This window comes from Leucopleurus acutus (genome assembly GCF_964270905.1).
Source record: "Leucopleurus acutus genome assembly, chromosome: 14".
Classification (NCBI taxonomy): Eukaryota; Metazoa; Chordata; class Mammalia; order Artiodactyla; family Delphinidae; genus Leucopleurus; species Leucopleurus acutus.
Genome location: NC_139156.1, coordinates 28,755,181 through 28,771,839, shown reverse-complemented (window position 1 = coordinate 28,771,839; position 16,659 = coordinate 28,755,181). Strand labels below are relative to the sequence as shown.

The following is a 16,659-nucleotide window of genomic DNA, read 5'->3' as shown; positions in this document are numbered from 1 at the left end:
CAGAAGAAAAATAGGAAGAAATAATGAAAGACTATGCTTTATTCCTATTTTTCCTCCATCTTTTCTTCTATGTGGTCTCTGCCTTTAGCTAACCCACTAACCCCTCCTTATCTTTCTAGTAATGTTACTGTGTAGTGACCATATTCCCTCTAGCTCTGCTCATACAAAGGATGCTATATGTAAAATTTTCAAAACAACTTTTCATCAGGCTTAACCTCTCTTGTTAATTAAATAAAAGTTACTGGATTTTTTTTTTAATCAGGTAAAGTAGCTCCTCACAGAGCCACACAGTAACTCAAGGATTGAGTAGAATGTAATAAATCTGAACAATCAGTTAAGTGTTTATATTGTTTTCATCCCTAGACGTTGATCTCTTAGGGTCATGGAGCAAGTAATGACCAAACTAAGAATTTGTTTGTTAAGTTACCTTGAAGTTAAAGCACAGCCCAATTTCCCGTACCCTCTACATCTGTCTCCCTTATCCCAATGCTTTGGCGATGATTCTGAGGCCCCACCGTAGCCTCAGGCATCAGGAATCCAGTTATGTTTCACTGTCTGTATAGTAGACCCTCAACATTCAAAAGGCTCTGTTCTGGGACCTCAAACCCCCAAATTTGCAACTTCAGAACTACTTATGTTGATTTCTACTTTCTCACAAATCACATTTTTCCATCAAAAACCATCTGGTTCCCATGTTTATCTGGACAAGACGACTTAATCACCTTCTCAAATTTCACCAAAGTTTTCTCTCTTACTTAGTGGAGGTTTTCCACCGAGAAATAAATTTTTTTCTTGCTTTGTGAGAGCTCATGCCTTCATGATGACTACAGGAGTACTGTCAATGGGAGATGCCAGTCTGGTACCCTCCCCAGCTAAGTGGTCACCCCCACATGCCCATAAAATTAGAAATGACCACATCATGGACCTTCAAGATCCTTCCAATGTGAGGAATCTTGGTGAATGAAGAACGTGCTAGGAAGCTTCAGCAGAAAGGAAAGATGGACATTTTTAAAAGATTTTCAACGAAAAGGATCAAAGCATTAAAAAAAAAAAAGAATGACAGCATGAGAGCAGGAGTTATTTTTTTTTAAATTAACCCTTAGTTAACCAGACAACCTAGTTAATTATAACTTCCTACTTATGAAGGTTAGTTCTAGTTCATCGGTATTTATTATGAAAATTAAGGTGACTCATTTCTGCTGTGCAGTCCCCCTATAGGAGGTACTGAGTCTTCCGATCCAGCTCTGGCTGGTGCCATGTGCTCCTGAGAGCTCTTTTAACCTTCCCCCCACTTTTCCATGACTGTGTGTGTTCAACCCAATAGGAAGCAGGGGAGGGCAAGGCCAGCTTATTCCCACCCTTGGTTTAACTCTGCAGAGTGGAGCAGTGATGGGCACCGCAGGAGAAAATGAGAGATGGGAACGTTCTGCTTCTCCTTCGGCTCTTTTCTTCCCACCATCTTCTGTCTCACCTCTTTCTGTAGCCAACTGCCAAGCTTTCCTAGCGACCGGGTGACATCCCCAGGACCTATAATTTGGTATTTCCCAGTAGCTCTTGCTTCTGTTCCATATCAGCAGAAGAAGCCTCAGTCATTGGATTTTTATGGAAAGCAGTTCTGGGCACACTCTGGTCCCATACTTGATTTATGATCCAGATACATTAATTTACGTATATTATGTCTTACCCCCATCTTAGATAAACCCTGGAAGTTAGGAATTATTGCTGGGCAACAATAGGTAAGGAAGCAGCTCTGAGAAATTAAGCCGTTGGGTCACTGTCAAAGGTGTAGTAAGGAGGTAGAAGGATGCGGACTGGTGTCCAAGTCTCTGAGGTCCTGTTCTAGGCCGGGACCTTGCTGCCCTTCTGAACGTGGGCGTGTTGTGCCCTCTAGAGGGCTGTGACTTGTCTGCATTTTGAAAACAGCTGTGCTAATGAACTAAGGTGCTCCCTCTGGGTTGAGGCCGCTGGTCCCTACACCAAATATTGCCACCATTACCCATAGGCAGTTTCCTTCTATTTGAGCCTTATTTGAAATAAGGAGAGCAGAGTGGTGTGTGGATTACCTCCAGAATGTGGTGTAATTAGCCAGGTTTGCAGGTGCTTTCATTTAAAAACAAAACTGCTGAGAGTACACGGCCCCACTGCAGATCTCCCTAGGTTCATCCCTTTTTTCTTCTCCCAGTGGTGGAGATGATTCCAAGTTCCCCGTGACAGTCCTTCCACAAAAGCACAAAGGCAGGAGAGAGGTCGCAACAAGGGTCCTTTTACAATGCCCAGTTGTCCATCTGTAATGTACTCTGAGATCAGTGAGGTTAGATTTTCCCCAGAATATAAAGGGAGTACCTAAAAATAATCTTTTTACTTTGTGAAATGTGGTAAGTGGAAGTATTCCTTTGGGTCGGCTCTTGCATAGTAAACATTTGGGAACCATTAAAGCTCCATGTAACGTGAGTGAGTTCATCTGGACTCCTAACTTGGGCTGATTTGCAGGGTTCACATTGTAGCTTTGACAGAGAGCTTTTGGCATTTGGTTGTCTGATGTTGAATATTACCCCAGAATGATGAATTTTAATAATCCTAGTTTGTAATCCTGTAAGCCTATGTAATTAAATTCCCCCATCCAGTTTAGAGAACACAGATGCCCCGTGGCACAGTGACAATGACCAGAGTGAGCTATTCCTCCCCATCCCTCACTGATGCTTTGAAAGATGTAAGCGAGCAGCTGCTGAGCCCTACCTCCTCTCAAATCCCCAGACTGAAAAGGGGAGTGGGATGTTCTTCTGTGTCGTGGGTCCTGCCCCTGTGAGAGAGTTGCAAAAGCTCTCCAGACACAGGTGTCATGAGTAAAGCAGAACTGTGCATAGGTTTTCAGGGCCCCTGCCCATCAGTGCAGAATGAGGGGAGATTCCATCCAGTCCTAATTGCAGTTTAAAATCCTCTTCCTCCCCTTCTCCCACCCCGACCCAATTTTACCCCGGTGTCTTCTCCACCCAACCTCAGTAACTCCAACTTGCCATCCAGGACAGATATCTCTGGCAGACTGACCATGTGAAGTCTGCAGGAATGAGGTCTGCCACACTTCTCCACAGCACTTGGGGGTCTAGAGCAGGAAACCCTGCCCTCCGCCAGGGTTGCCCTCCTGCCAGTCTCTCCAGGGCCAGCTTGAGGGTATGATGTAAGAGCACAAGTGGGCAAGGGATATGTCGGAAGCTTGGCCTGGGCCCTGTTGAGGGGTCCTGTGGTCAGTTTCATGCTCATCTGTCGCCTCTTAGACCTCTTTGCACTGTGCTTAGGATTCTCCTTCTCTCTTCACTCCCCCAAGCTGTGCCTCTGTGCTCTTAGGAAATGCCAGGGGGAATTATACAACTTGAAGTAGTTTGCCATGCTGCTGGGACACTCGTCTGTTACTGATTTCTTCTCTTTCTTTTTATTAAGAGTATTTCCATTTCCCTTGCTCAGGAACCTCTTGAGTGTATGTGCACAATTACCAAAATGCCGAGTCATCAGCATCCTACCTGTTGAGGAATGTAAGGCTCTGGGACACAAAAACATTGATCTTGCACAACACTCAGATGAGCTGGGACTTTCTTTGTCATGAAATGAGGATTCCTTTGTCATTTAAAAATTGCTTTTATATACTCAACCTTTGTAAGACAGTTGTATCTTCTGGTGTTGGGAATCCTTTGGAATTTTATGAATAAAGCTTCAATAGCATTGTTTTTACTTTAAAAAAGACATGTTTTTCCTCCCAGCACAACAGTGATGTCACTTGTGTTTGACATGTGGGTCCTTGTGAGTGACAGCAGGGTGACATGCTTGTGCTGGGTGCCAGTGAAGATGAGAGCTTTGGGGAGATCAGGGATGAAGCCGTTTCCTCTGTTTCCAACAGGGAGTAGAAGTGATTCAGGCAGACGTTGTTTAGCAGATACAATAGGGTTGTGGTTCCCTATCAGCCTCCCTGACCCTATCTTGAATTATGACATAAGGGATGAGGATGTAGAACAGCAGATGTGGGGTATGTGAAGCACGTGCCCCACCAGGCAAGGTGGAGGATTATCAAGGAGCAATGGTCATTTCTCAGGGTAAATGAAACCACAAACGCCTGCCCACACCCTCTCTCTTCGTTCCAAACTGAGTTGAAGATAAAACCCACCAGATCAAGGTGTGATTTCCAGACTCTGCTCACACCAAAGAAGCTGCACTCCTGCAGGACTGCCTGCCCCCCTTTTCCACAACCAACAGCCCTGAGGAAACACCACCGACTTACTTAGTCAGTCACCGCCTCAGAACAGCCACAGTGGGCCTAGGCAAGCCAGACCTCATCGGTTTGTTTTCAAGGGATCAGGACCAGACGTGAAATGGGTATTTCTCTGCCCAATGTTACTGCTGTTTACAGTCACCTTGGTGCTCCACTCTGTTCTCCATGGCACCATCACTGTCCCTCTCGGTCCCTGGTCACTCTGGTGTCACCCAGCGGATAAGTAGGAGACCTGACTCCAGGACCCCCCGTTTCACATGCTCTTATTAAACAGACAGACAGACAGACAGAAGGTCTTGATGCTCGCTGCGGCCTCTTCCTCAAGTTATGGGCCAAGGCCTGAGGCTTCTTGGTGCCCTTGGATTCTCACTGTGCACTACTTAACACTCCAGTGCATTTCTGGAGGGTTCTTCTACCCACCCCTCACTTCAAGAAGTCAGCTTCCCTAAAATGACTTAGGTTGCAGGGGGAAAGCCTTCTGATTCCAGGGTGATTGAGAGCCCTGAAACCTTTTTAAAACAAAATTTAGATTCTAAATAAAAACTCCTTCAGGGATTCTTAGGTGCTGATTTGTTCATTCTGTACATTTTTATTGAGTGCCTACTCTGGGCCAGGCACTGTGCTAGGTACCAGATGTACAACAATGACCAGAAAAGACAAGGTCTTTGCCCTCATAGAATTTATCATTGAACTGAGTAGACATTACAAATAAATACAAACATGTAATTAAGTAAAACTTGTGAAAAGTGCTTTAAAGAGATGAACAGGGGACAGTGATAGAGGAAAATAGGGGTAATCTTCTTAGGGTGGCCAGACCAGGTCTTCAGAGAAGGCGGTGTTTCAGCTGAGACCTAATGACTGAGAAGTGAGAGCAGGGGTGGGAATGGTGCTAAAATGGGGGGAGGGGGAGCAGGGGAAATGGCATCTGCTGAGATGGGTATGCTTACATGGTTGAGGATCCCCAAGGTGGCCAGCAAGCTAGAGCAGAACAAGCAGGCGAGGAGAGGGAGCCCCAAGATGAGATCAGACAGGAAAGCAGGGCTCAAGTCATAGGGGGTTTAGGGGTCACAGCAAGGAGTATGGATTTTATTGAGATTCAACAGGAAGCTGATTTGTGTTTTTAAAATGTGCTTTTGACAGCTGAGGTGAGAACAGATTATGAGATTATAACTGGGGAGACCAGACTGTGGTCCAGGCGAGGGTGATGGTAACTGGGACTTGAGTGGAGACAGAGGTAGGGGCAGATGAGTTTATTATGTCGGGGAAGTGGAGACTTGATGTGGGGCTGATAGATTGGCAGGAGTCACGGGAGACTCCCAGGTTTCTGGTTTAAGTAACAGCATGTATGTGAATGACACTTACTGAGAAGGAGAAAACTGGAGGTGGAACCCTTAATTCTATAGTCTGATCAAGGCAGTGATTATTCTGGCTCTAATGAGAAAATGATTCAACCTATGGTCATTTTAGTCTTTCCACTACTACATGGTTTGCCAGACAACAATAACAGCCTGGCAGCTAAACACATCGACAGACCTTCAGAAGTCACTCCAAATAGATGCTAATCATTTTGATGGATGGCAGCATTATCTTAAGAGACAGAATTAAATTCCCAAGGTTCTTCCCTGAAAGAACCAAGGAGCAGAATCTCTGAGGAATCAGACTCTTCACTGGAGCCCCTGAACTGAATCTGTGTTAGGAGAGGCTGACAGCCTCCCATTTCTCTTTTTTGGGAAGAAATGAAGAGTGGCGTCAGTTGGGAAGCAGAGGGGTGGGAGGGGCTTTGCGGTCTCTCATTCAGGGTTATTCTGTGGTGGAGATAATGTTAGGGTCACCTTAAGAACCTCTCTTCTCTTCTGTTGATCCTGGGAGGGTAGTTCACACAGTCCATTTTGAAACCAAGTGATGTGGTCTTAATTGAACTTTCCCAAGAAGTGGTTCTTGAAAATGGAAAAAGAAGCCGGCTCTGAACATTTAAGAGGCCTTTGACAGAAGGCCTGGAGGGTTATTCCAGCCTCCGGCCTTTGAGCCTAGAAAGAGCCCTGCCCTAGACCCACCCTTTAGGGGGCCTCTCTTTGGCCCTCCTCAGCTCCACGCCTCTCTGTGGGGTGAGTAGTTCACAGAGCCAAAGGGATGTACCACCCAGAGCTGTGTTCTTCCTTCTAGACCACGTTTCAGGTATGGAATTCCCCACCCAAACAGCTCTGGGAGACCGGGCCAGAAAGCCCTAGGGCAGAGCTGGTTCTCCCCCTACAGCCCATTTTCCAGCACAAAACTCTTAAGGAGCCTCATCTGGCCCGCTAGGTTTTTAAGAAGTTATATTTGTCAAAGACAAGGATAGAACATATTTTAACCGTTTATTGACATGATTTAAATATCTATCCACATGGTTTATGGGCCTCCGCTTGTCCCCGGCCCTGCCAGTGTTGGGGCCTGCGTCATCCCCTCACCATGGTGAGGGCTGCTTACCTGTTCTGCGACAGGTGGTTTTTAGGGCAAACCTAAGGCCTCAGCCTTCCTAAAAGAAGGTTTGTGAATGGAGTTTATACAAAAGAACTCACCCCAATAGAGGGTCTCATGGTCTGGGGTAGCAACCCACACTCATAGAAGGGTCCTCATCTCCTGCACGTACCCCAGAACCGAGAAAGGCAGCGGCCCACCCAGCTTCCCGCTGCTAGAGGTCGTGGGGAGCAGGAACCTGAGCTGAGTGGGGCCACGAGGCCTTAGGCATTTGCTCCTCATAAATGGAGCAGCCAGGCATTTTCCTGGGCTCTGATGGGAGGGGAGAGGGCCCAGTCCGCCACCCGGTGTTGCCATCACCTAAACATACTGCGAGACCTCGGTAAACGACACCCCTTTCTCTCTCTCCCTCTTTCTGTTCCCCTCTCCTTCCTCCCCACCCCTCCCTCCTTGCCTTTCCTCCCTCTCCTCTCTCTCACCCTCTGCAGTAAACCGGTCCCCTTCCCGCTGCAGCGGGTTGAACCGCTCCGAGTCTCCGAGCCGTGAGCGCAGCGACTTTGGCGGAAGCAACACCCAGCTGTGCAGTAGCAGCAACAACCTCTACACACCCGACTACTCAGTCCACATCCTCAGCGACGTGCAGTTTGTGAAGGTAGCTCCGCAGGGAGGGCTGTCCCCTCACTCCCAGCCAGCAGCATCCTGTTCCCCCTGTTCCAAGATAATGCTGCGTGGCAATTGCTCCCTGGCTTTCTAAAGGCCCTGGTTTCGGTTAGCTTTATTCTGTTCATTATTTGTCACCGTTATTGTCCCTTTGTTCGTTTGAACCATGATTGTTCATTAAGATCTCCTGATCCCCATTTTTCATTGTGGAGAAACTGAGGCACGAAGCGATAGGGAAGTAGCTTGCCCGAGACAAGCTGCCGGCAGAACTGTTTCCTTTGGATGCCCGCCATTGGCACCAGGTTGATTTTATTTATTCAAGATAAATCTGCAGGTGATTAATAAACCAAGGGTATAGAAGAAACCATGCTATGATTTTACATGTGGATAAGATTTTACATATTAATATTTAAAGTCTAAAACACAGTTCAGCCTGTAAATATTATTATACCCCCTTGCTGTCACTGAGCTATTTGAAGAGAGCCGCTTTGCAAGTGCAGTAGAGAGAGGCAGCAGTGCTTATCGCCTTGTAATTAAGGAGGAGAGCTGTTTCTTCATACCCCTCATTGAGATTGGTATTGGACAGAAACATTCTAAGATTCCCTCCTTTCTCTTGCTTTGATAGGTTTTGTTTGTTTTGTTTGGTAGCATTCCACAAACCATTACACACTTGGCCTGAGATCAGAAGGGAACCCATTTACCTGAGTCCAACTAAACACCCAACGCACTCACTTGGTAACAGTCATCCCAGTTGCAGGCTGGGTGAGAGGTGTATGGAAATCACAAAGGTGGGAGGAGGTCCTTTCCTTCTGTTCAGAACACTGACCCTGATTATTTGAGGGTGGTGTGTGCTGGCTGGCTTTCTGTGTTCCAGAACTCTGCAAACACCCTGAACTAAAACTCAAGAGCGTTGAGAAAAGTAACCGTGGAGAAGAGGGGTCACTCCTGGGGGGTGGGCTGGGACAATGACTGTTGGTGGGGTGCTGTGTGCCATGCACTTTAAGTCCTTGAACGAATTTCCCACTGAGTCCTACAACCACCTTAACAGGTAGGTACTGTGTCATCCCCACTTTATAGACAACGTGGGAGCTTGAGGAGTATAAGGTCTCGTGACTGGGACGTGGCACAGCCAAACTTCAGATTGAGTCTCTCTGTCTCCAGAGTCCAAGCCTTCAAGTCCTTGGGCTTTGGGGAGAGTTTAGAGAAATCAGAGCTGACAGAGCCTGGGAGAAGGGCTTTAGGCACTAACCCAACAACACGCATGGTGTGTATGACTGTGGACACTTACTAGTCTTATCGTGGCAGTGAGAATGAACCTCAGAAAACTGCAGCCCACGATTCTCCTCCCTCTTGCTTCCAGCCCTGAAGCCCTCTCATTGCAGACCTTCCTCAGAAGTGGAGGTAGGAAAAAATGGGAGAAGAGAAATTCTGCTATAACTAACTCTTATTGGTTTGTAGTACTGGGCATATGGTTTGTGGGAAAAGAAACTGAATGTCGCTATATGAGTCAGTGGTTCAACAGGTATTTACTGACTACCTGCTCGTGCTTGGCACTGAATAGGCATCAGCGAGATACCATGGTGAACAAGACAGCAAGCTCCTACCTTTCTAGAGCTTCCATGCTCCTAGGGGGAGAAAGATGATAAACAAGTAACTACATAAATAACCTAGGTAATCTAGGGGAGTGATGAAGGCTATGAAGGAAATAAACTGGGTCATGGGATAAACAGTGATTGGGCAGAGTTGGCAAGGAAGCTGCTTTAGAAATGGTTGTCAGAGCAGCCTGAGAGAGCAGGTCTCTTTTGTTGAGACCTGGAAGGGGATGTGGAGAGAATGTTCAAGATAGAAACAACAGAGGCAGGAAAGAGCTTGGTGGTCCAAGGAGGATCTTTGTTCTGGCGCGTTATGTGCAAAGACGAGGCCGTTGTGAGTTGGGGATGGAGTGCTGGCAGCAATGTTGCCTGGCATCTTTAGGCCAGAGTATGGTGTCTGGATTTCGTTTTAAGTGCATTGGGAATTTTTGTTAAGTTTGCTTCTCGGGTCTTTCCATTTGTCTTAGTCCATTTGGGCTGCTATAACAATTACCATCAACTGGGTGGCTTAAAGCACAAACATTTATTTCTCGCAGTTCTGGAGGCTGGATCTCCAAGTTCAAGGTGCTGGCAGATCCAGGTGGTGTCTCGTCTAGTGAGAACCCACTTCTTGGTTTGAAAATGGTTGTCTTCTCTTTGTATCCTCATATGGCGGGGAGGAGAGAGAGAAGAAGAAGGCTCTCTTCTTTTTTTTTTTTTTGCGGTATGCGGGCCTCCCACCGCTGTGGCCCCTCCCGTCACGGAGCACAGGCTCCGGACGCGCAGGCTCAGCGGCCATGGCCCACGGGCCCAGCCGCTCCGCGGCACGCGGGATCCTCCCGGACCGGGGCACGAACCCGCGTCCCCTGCATCGGCAGGCAGACTCCCAACCACTGCGCCACCGGGGAAGCCCGAAGGCTCTCTTCTTATAAGGACACTAATCCCATTCATGAAGTCTCCGCCTCCTCATGACCTAATTACCCCCACCTCCTAATGCCATCACCTTGGGGGTTAGGGTTTCAGCATATGAATTTTGCAGGGGACACAAACATTCAGTCCATAACACCATTTATATCTTAAGTTGAGAAAATCCATATGAGGCTTTGGGGAGAAAAGTGAATGAGATTTTGAGGAGTGGTGTTTACGCCTTTTTTTAACATTTAGAGAGTTTTTGAGGAAGCTCAAGGGGTGATTTCACTGGCCAAAGCCCCTGTGACTGTCTGCAAGGGCTTTTCCTGTCCAACAGACTAAGTTCTAGAACTGTTCATTAAGTCCAGTAGTAATTTGAGTTCAAGATAAAATTAGAAAGAAAGGTGTATCCAGTGAGTATCTGGGAAAGGTATTAAAGCCATGATTAATAGTAGTTAATAAGTTATGAAGGTACCAAAGAATCCTTATGAATTTTTTAAATGTATTCTGTAAGTATCATTTTTAAATTAAGAATATTTGGCAGATGTCGTATAGACAGAATTGTGTAACCATGGCCAAGATGCCCCATCACCATCTGGTGGCAGAATCCCTAAATTGCAGAATCGTGTTTTGAGGGATGAATAAACCACCTGAAAGTTGAAAATGTAAACGGAACATCATAAAATGATTGGAAACATCACACTGGCTGAAAGGTTAACTTCTGGACACATCGACTGCTAAGTCAAAATGTCCCAAAGGGTACCCTTAACTCCTATTAGTTTCAAGAGAAACAGGTCTCCATTTCCTATGTAATTTAGAGGATGCTTGAGTTCTTAACTGGCCAGAGTATAAGGCAACTTTAACTCAAGCTATTGTGAAGAAATGGTTGTAGCTACAGCAATGAAAAAAGAATAAGAACATATTGTCTTTGGAACAGTGGTTAGATTCCCTCAATGCCAATCAGTAAGTATTTGTTGAGCACTAAGGCTGGTTCTAGGCACCATGACCAATACTCAAGAAATACAGTTGGGGAGAAGAAACATAAGTCAAATGACAGTAACCAATGCAGGGTGGTATCTAATTGATTACAAAATCGTATGGCACTTTATTTTAAGCACTAATTTGTCTAGAGAATATACTGGACCTTTAAGAATTAGGAAAGAATAAGAGGAGAGTGAAGGCAATGCTAAGAGCGAGGAGTGGGGAACACTGATAAATAGGGGTGTGGAAGGCAAGCGAACATGGCACATTCAAGGAATGTGAAAGAGGAGCTGAGCTGGACCAGTGGTTCTGACTGGCAAGCAGTGGGACTCTATGGCCATGCAAGGCTGTATTATCAAAACTGGGCAGAGCCGTTTAGTTGATCTGCTGGACCATCACTGTCCGATACAGTAGCCAGTTGCCACATGTGACTGTTGAGCGCATGAAATGTGGCTCATCCAAATTGATGTTTGGTAAAATGTAAAATAATGGTTTGGCCAAAAAGTTCATTCGTTTAGTGAATACGTTGTTCAATAAAGTTCTCCGTGAAAATGAAAAATGTGTCTTTTAGTCTCACTTAAAACCAAACAAACTTTTTGGCCAACCCAATACATATTGAATTCCAAAGACTTGGTACAAAGATGAATGTAAGATTCCTTATTAATTATTTTATATTGGTGACATGTTGAAGTGATTTTGGATATATTGGGTCAAATGAAATATATGTATTATTAAAATTAATTTCACATGTTTGTTTTTACCTTTTAAAAATGTGGCAACTGGAGAATTTTAATTTACCTATGTGACTCACATTTTTCTCTTGGACAGTACTGTAGTACGTAGAAAAGGCTTCATAGGTGAACAAGGGGAGGGAACTGACAAAAAGTGATGCTTGAATCTAGAAGTGCAGCTGGGGAGATTCCCTGAATACATTTCCAGAGAGGTCCCTTCTCAAATTTCTTTCAAGGTGACACATTGACATGGTATTTGTGATATTTTTTTTAGCTTAAAAAGAGGAAGCAGTGTGAAAGCAAGGCTGTGAGATGCCTAGAGCGGGTAACCAATGGGCAGTGCCTTTGTCTTGAGTAGGCAGTGTGTTTCACACCATATTTTCTAGGGGAAGGGTCTTCTTTAACTAAACTGGAAGCCAAATCTAAACTAACTAGTTAAAAGAACCCAAACAATAATATCAAGTGCTTTGTTGGGCTTATGAAGTGTCATTTAGGAAATTTTCCTGTTCAAGCCAGGAGAACCTGCAAGACTCCAAAGAAAGCTTCACCTTTAGACACCCATGGGCACATTAGAAAATTGAGTTTTGATGATAACCTTGGCTCAGACCGTGTGCCAGCTTCTCTTCAGTCATCTGATGCCTATGGACCCCAAAAAAGCAGTTTTGGGGGGACCTCCCATAAAGTTTTGTGAAAGGCAGCCTCCGTGGGCATGTGAAAGGCAGCCTGATGCAGCCAGGTGTGTTTGCAGTGTACAGAGCTGAGCTCAGATGATTTCCCCTGGAGAGCAAGAGTAAAGGCCCTTTAAAGTGAAATGCCCAGATTGCAAGGGGTGCCATTATCAGACCCTGGAGTTTCCCCTCTGAGAACTTGGAGTTCCCACTTCCATCTTCCATCTCCCTGGCCCCAAAGAATGAATAGCACTTTCCCAGGCAGAACACACATCACATGGCTGGGACTCTGAAGGCTTGCTAACTGTCAAACCTTAGGCAAGTCCCCCATCTTTCTGGACCTCATTTTCTTATTTGTAAAATGGGCATCACGATACCTCTCATGCCTACCCCATGCAGTCATTGTGACCAAAGGAGACAACACATTCCTAAGTGCTCTGTGAGCCATAATGCACTGTATGGCTGGAAGTTTCCATCCTCATATCCCAACATCTGTCTGCAAAAGCAAGCTCTCTTGGGTAACATTAGCACTAGAGCTTTCACCAGCGTCTGAAAATCTAATCATCAGTTCCATCTCTTTAGGATATTTGTAGAACTTTCAGTAATATGTAGGGTTTCCCAAAAGAAATAACCCAACGATGTTTTAAATAAAAAATTGAAAAGAAATTGCAAACCAATTTTGTGAAAACGCTATCAGGAATGAGTTTGTTACTGCAAGTAAATAAATTTATTTGTGAGCTTCCTGGTCATAAAAGGAAAAAGGAGAAACCTAGTGGATATTTGAGTTCTCATCCAGTATAAGAAAGTATATAATTCATCTAGAGAAAGGAGCTTATTCCTGGCACTAATTTCATGAAGGATTTATCAGATGGATTCCTATATGACTATGGAAGGCATCAGAAAAAAATAATAGTAATAAATTGGCTTCATCGGTGGTTTTGCCAGTTTATGTTCTTCATTTGGAAGTTTCTTATTTCAGCCCTTGACACAAGCTGGGGGTCTTGCTCTTGCCGAGTCCCCACTGACTGCCCTTTAGGAAGAGGGTCCTTGGCAACAGTATAAGCCTGTGTTTTAAACCTCTCAGTGGGCAACCACCCTGCTAACTGAAGATGCCCTCCATCCTCTCCTGGGTCTCGGGAGAAGGCTTGGCTCCGCCAGGTGCTAGAGTCCACAGCCAATGAAAATGAACAGAGGGAGCTCTGGTGGCAAACAAGCAAAAGGGTCCCCTCATTGTCCCTTAACTGCTGGGCTGGTACAACTTGGGTAAGGCCCCCAGATCATAGATCCCGGGCCACCAAGGCCAAGTGTTCCCAAGCACCTTAGTGGGGCTGCTTCTGAGCTCAGGGAGGCAGACTACATCCAGGGAGGGCTCTGCCCAGCTGCTCCTGAGCTTCCGCCCCTTCCTTCCAGATCACACGGCAGCAGTACCAGAATGCGCTCACCGCCTGCCGCATGGACAGCTCACCTCAGTCCCCCGACGTGGAGGCCTTCACTGACGGAGACTCCACCAAGGCCCCCATGACCCGGGGCACACCCCAGACCCCCAAGGATGACCCTGCCGTCACCCTCCTGAGCAACAGGAACAGCCTGCCGTGTAAGTCAGTTGGGAGGATGATGGGCCGGGCTACCGTGGGGTAGGGACGGCCCTACCTTCCTCCTCAGTCCTGCCCAGAGCTGCCATCTTGTCCTCATGGGGCCCCAGGTCTTCTACAAAGCAGGGAGGTGACGCACTCACTGTCCTCCCCAGGCAGCCGTTCAGATGGGCTGAGAAGCCCCAGTGAGGTCATGTACCTGAGGATGGAGGAGATGGCCTTCACCCAGGAGGAGATGACAGACTTCGAGGGGCAGAGCACGCAGCAACTCTCACTGTCTCCTGCAGCTGTTCCCATGAGAGCAGGTCAGGGAGGGAAACTGGGCCCTGCAGGAACAGGTTGGGGTGGGGGTCAAGGCCACCAGGTGCTGGGATGGCCCAGGGTGAGCCATGTGAGGGAAGTCTGGGACCCCTGTCCCCATGTAAAACTTCCCACCTCCTTATTCCACCAGGGAAGGGAAACTAAGGCTTACTATGCACCTACCATGCGTCAGACCCATCTTAATCCATTCTCCTAGGAAAACAGTGTGTAGGACACTGTTAGCTAGGTTTCCACCTGGATTCGGATCCTGGCTTCTCCACTTAGGAGCTCTGCAAGTTACTTTAACCTAAGACTAGGTTTCCTTATCTTAATAGATATGTTTCCTTATATTAGTAGATATAAATCACAGTGGCTAGCTCATGAAGTAGCTCTGAGCATAAATGAGATCACGTTTACAGGAGGGCACATCATAGTACTTGGTACCATGCTCCCTAAATGTTAGGTATCAATAGTTATTATTAGGCCTAATTTACACATTAGGAAACTGAGGTCAGGCATCACTCTTACTAAGGTTCGTCCCTTCCTTTGGGCCCCAGAGACTAGCTAGTAAGCTGGTTTTGAACTTTCGCTTGCTGAGGAACCTCAACCAAAACACCCTACCTGGATCCCTGGGTGTGTAGGTGGGAAAGGCTTGTGTTCTTTCTTCTTTCCTTTCTCTCAGCATCAGATAGTGAATGTTGTCATATCAACCTGGACACAGAGACCAGCCGCTGCAGCAGCAGCTTTGAGGAAACCATGGGCCAGAAGTTGCTGAGAACCTTGAGTGAGTAGCTGTTCACCCAGATGAAAACGGCCCGCCAGCTGGTTAGTACAAAAAACATGTTAGGATCTTATTCCTGGAGGAGGAACCATTGACTCCTGTTGGGAACTCTAATGAGGTACAATTGTGGAAACCCATAATAGGGCTCAGGCAGTACTGCACCTTTGATACTTTGGGGAGCTCTCCCACTCAGTTGGTGGTCGTCTAGGACAGGAGTCTGCAAACCATGGCCACAGATCAAATCCTGACCTCCCTCCCCCACCCATTCCTGTAAAAAATAAAGACTTACTGGATCATAGAAGCCCCTTGTTATTGATGGCCACAATGGCAGAGTTGAGTAGTTGCAACAGGGACCAAATGGCCTGCAAAACCTAAAACATTTACAATCTGGTCCTTTAAGGAAAGAATTTGTGTTTGGGACACTCAATAAAAAGGAAAGCAATATCCTCTGTGGAAAGAAGTCCATGGCAGAGAGAACAAGGTGAAAAATGCTCCTTCCTAAAAACAGTGGAGCTGGGAACAGAGTGCCCTTCCATCCTTGAGGGCAGTTACATAATTATCCCCACGTACCCCAGTGCAGAAGGAAGGTTGCCTCTGATCTAGAGAATGTAGGTCCCCGGTGGGGGGGGGGGGTGGCTCCCAGCTACACCCACCACCCCTGGCTCAGGGACATCAAAGTCCGTGAGACCAGCCCTCTCTCAGAGGGTGTCTGGCAGTCATCTGAGCTGGGGATGGTGGGGCGTGATCCTGAGGCATTGTGTGGGCTTCACTCAGTCCCCTCCAGGAAATCTCCATTCCATTGGCACTAGCCTGGGTGTGCGGCTTTTTGGAGATGTCATCTCAGCTGGAAGGTGCATCCTAATCCTTCAAGATGTAAATATGCTGATGTCAGCACCAGGAGACAATGCAGGTTACTTCTGACAAACTATCAAGGGCTTTGTCTCCGTTCCTGCTTCTATTTTGAAGAAAGCTTAGACCACCGAGAGAGTATCAATGTCCTCCCAGTCTTAAAGATTGATCCTTACAAGCTGTGTTTTTCAGGTGGTCAAAAAAGGAAGAGGTCACCAGATGGAGAGAGAACCTCTGAGGAGAACTCCAACTTAACCCCTCTCATCACATGACAGGGCAGTCAGCGTTCGCTGGGTGCGTGAGATTCCAGAGCTTTGGGGAGAACCCGTCCTCCCATCATCTGCTTCTCCCCAAGGCCTCCCACAGGTGACAGAGCGTTCCGCTTTCCTTGCCACCTCTTCACCCCTAGCTGTCGGTTTGGCAGATTTTCCCTCGTTCCTCCAGTTTGACTCAGAGCCTTGCGGTAGCCATAACGGAAGGAGGTGCCTCAGTGGAACATGCTAGAAATGGTTTTATCCACAGCACAGTCTGGGACTGGAGAAGAAATGACCCCAGGCTGACAGTGCCACTCGAGGATCCCTGATGCCCTTTTTTGTTCTTTGGTGTCCCCTGGCACCATATTTCATACTTAGCTTAGGTCAAAAGGTGCCACTGGCAGACGGGCACAAAGGAGGCTGGAGCAGCAGATAGGAAGATTAGTTCAGGAGATGCACCACGAATTCCTCCAGAACATTAGAGCAGCGGGACAGTCACGTTGGCATGTGAAGTTACAGGACAGATAACTGTCAGTGACCAGTTTCCTGTTAGATAAGGGTTCCAGCAGCCTGGGAGGTGTGTCTCAGCTGGAATGGAAAGAATGTGAGATGGAACCTCAAGTCACTGTTATTTCCCAGGGACACATC

At 46.7% G+C, this 16,659-nt stretch overlaps 1 protein-coding gene across 2 annotated transcripts in view; it reads left to right on the top strand.

The window, feature by feature from the left end:
• The window catches only part of CNNM1 (cyclin and CBS domain divalent metal cation transport mediator 1), a gene marked incomplete at its 5' end in the record, with an annotated part of 46,149 nt that extends 29,785 nt beyond the window's left edge, over positions 1-16,364 (top strand). For both annotated transcript variants that reach the window (XM_082854931.1, XM_082854930.1), the window contains 5 exons: positions 7,204-7,367; positions 13,646-13,829; positions 13,983-14,132; positions 14,810-14,911; positions 15,950-16,364. In XM_082854931.1, coding sequence (XP_082711057.1) covers positions 7,204-7,367; positions 13,646-13,829; positions 13,983-14,132; positions 14,810-14,911; positions 15,950-16,029 — 680 coding nt within the window. In that variant the 3' untranslated portion in view covers positions 16,030-16,364. The remainder of the gene's footprint in view (positions 1-7,203; positions 7,368-13,645; positions 13,830-13,982; positions 14,133-14,809; positions 14,912-15,949) is intronic.
• Between the last annotated feature and the right edge of the window lie 295 nt (positions 16,365-16,659).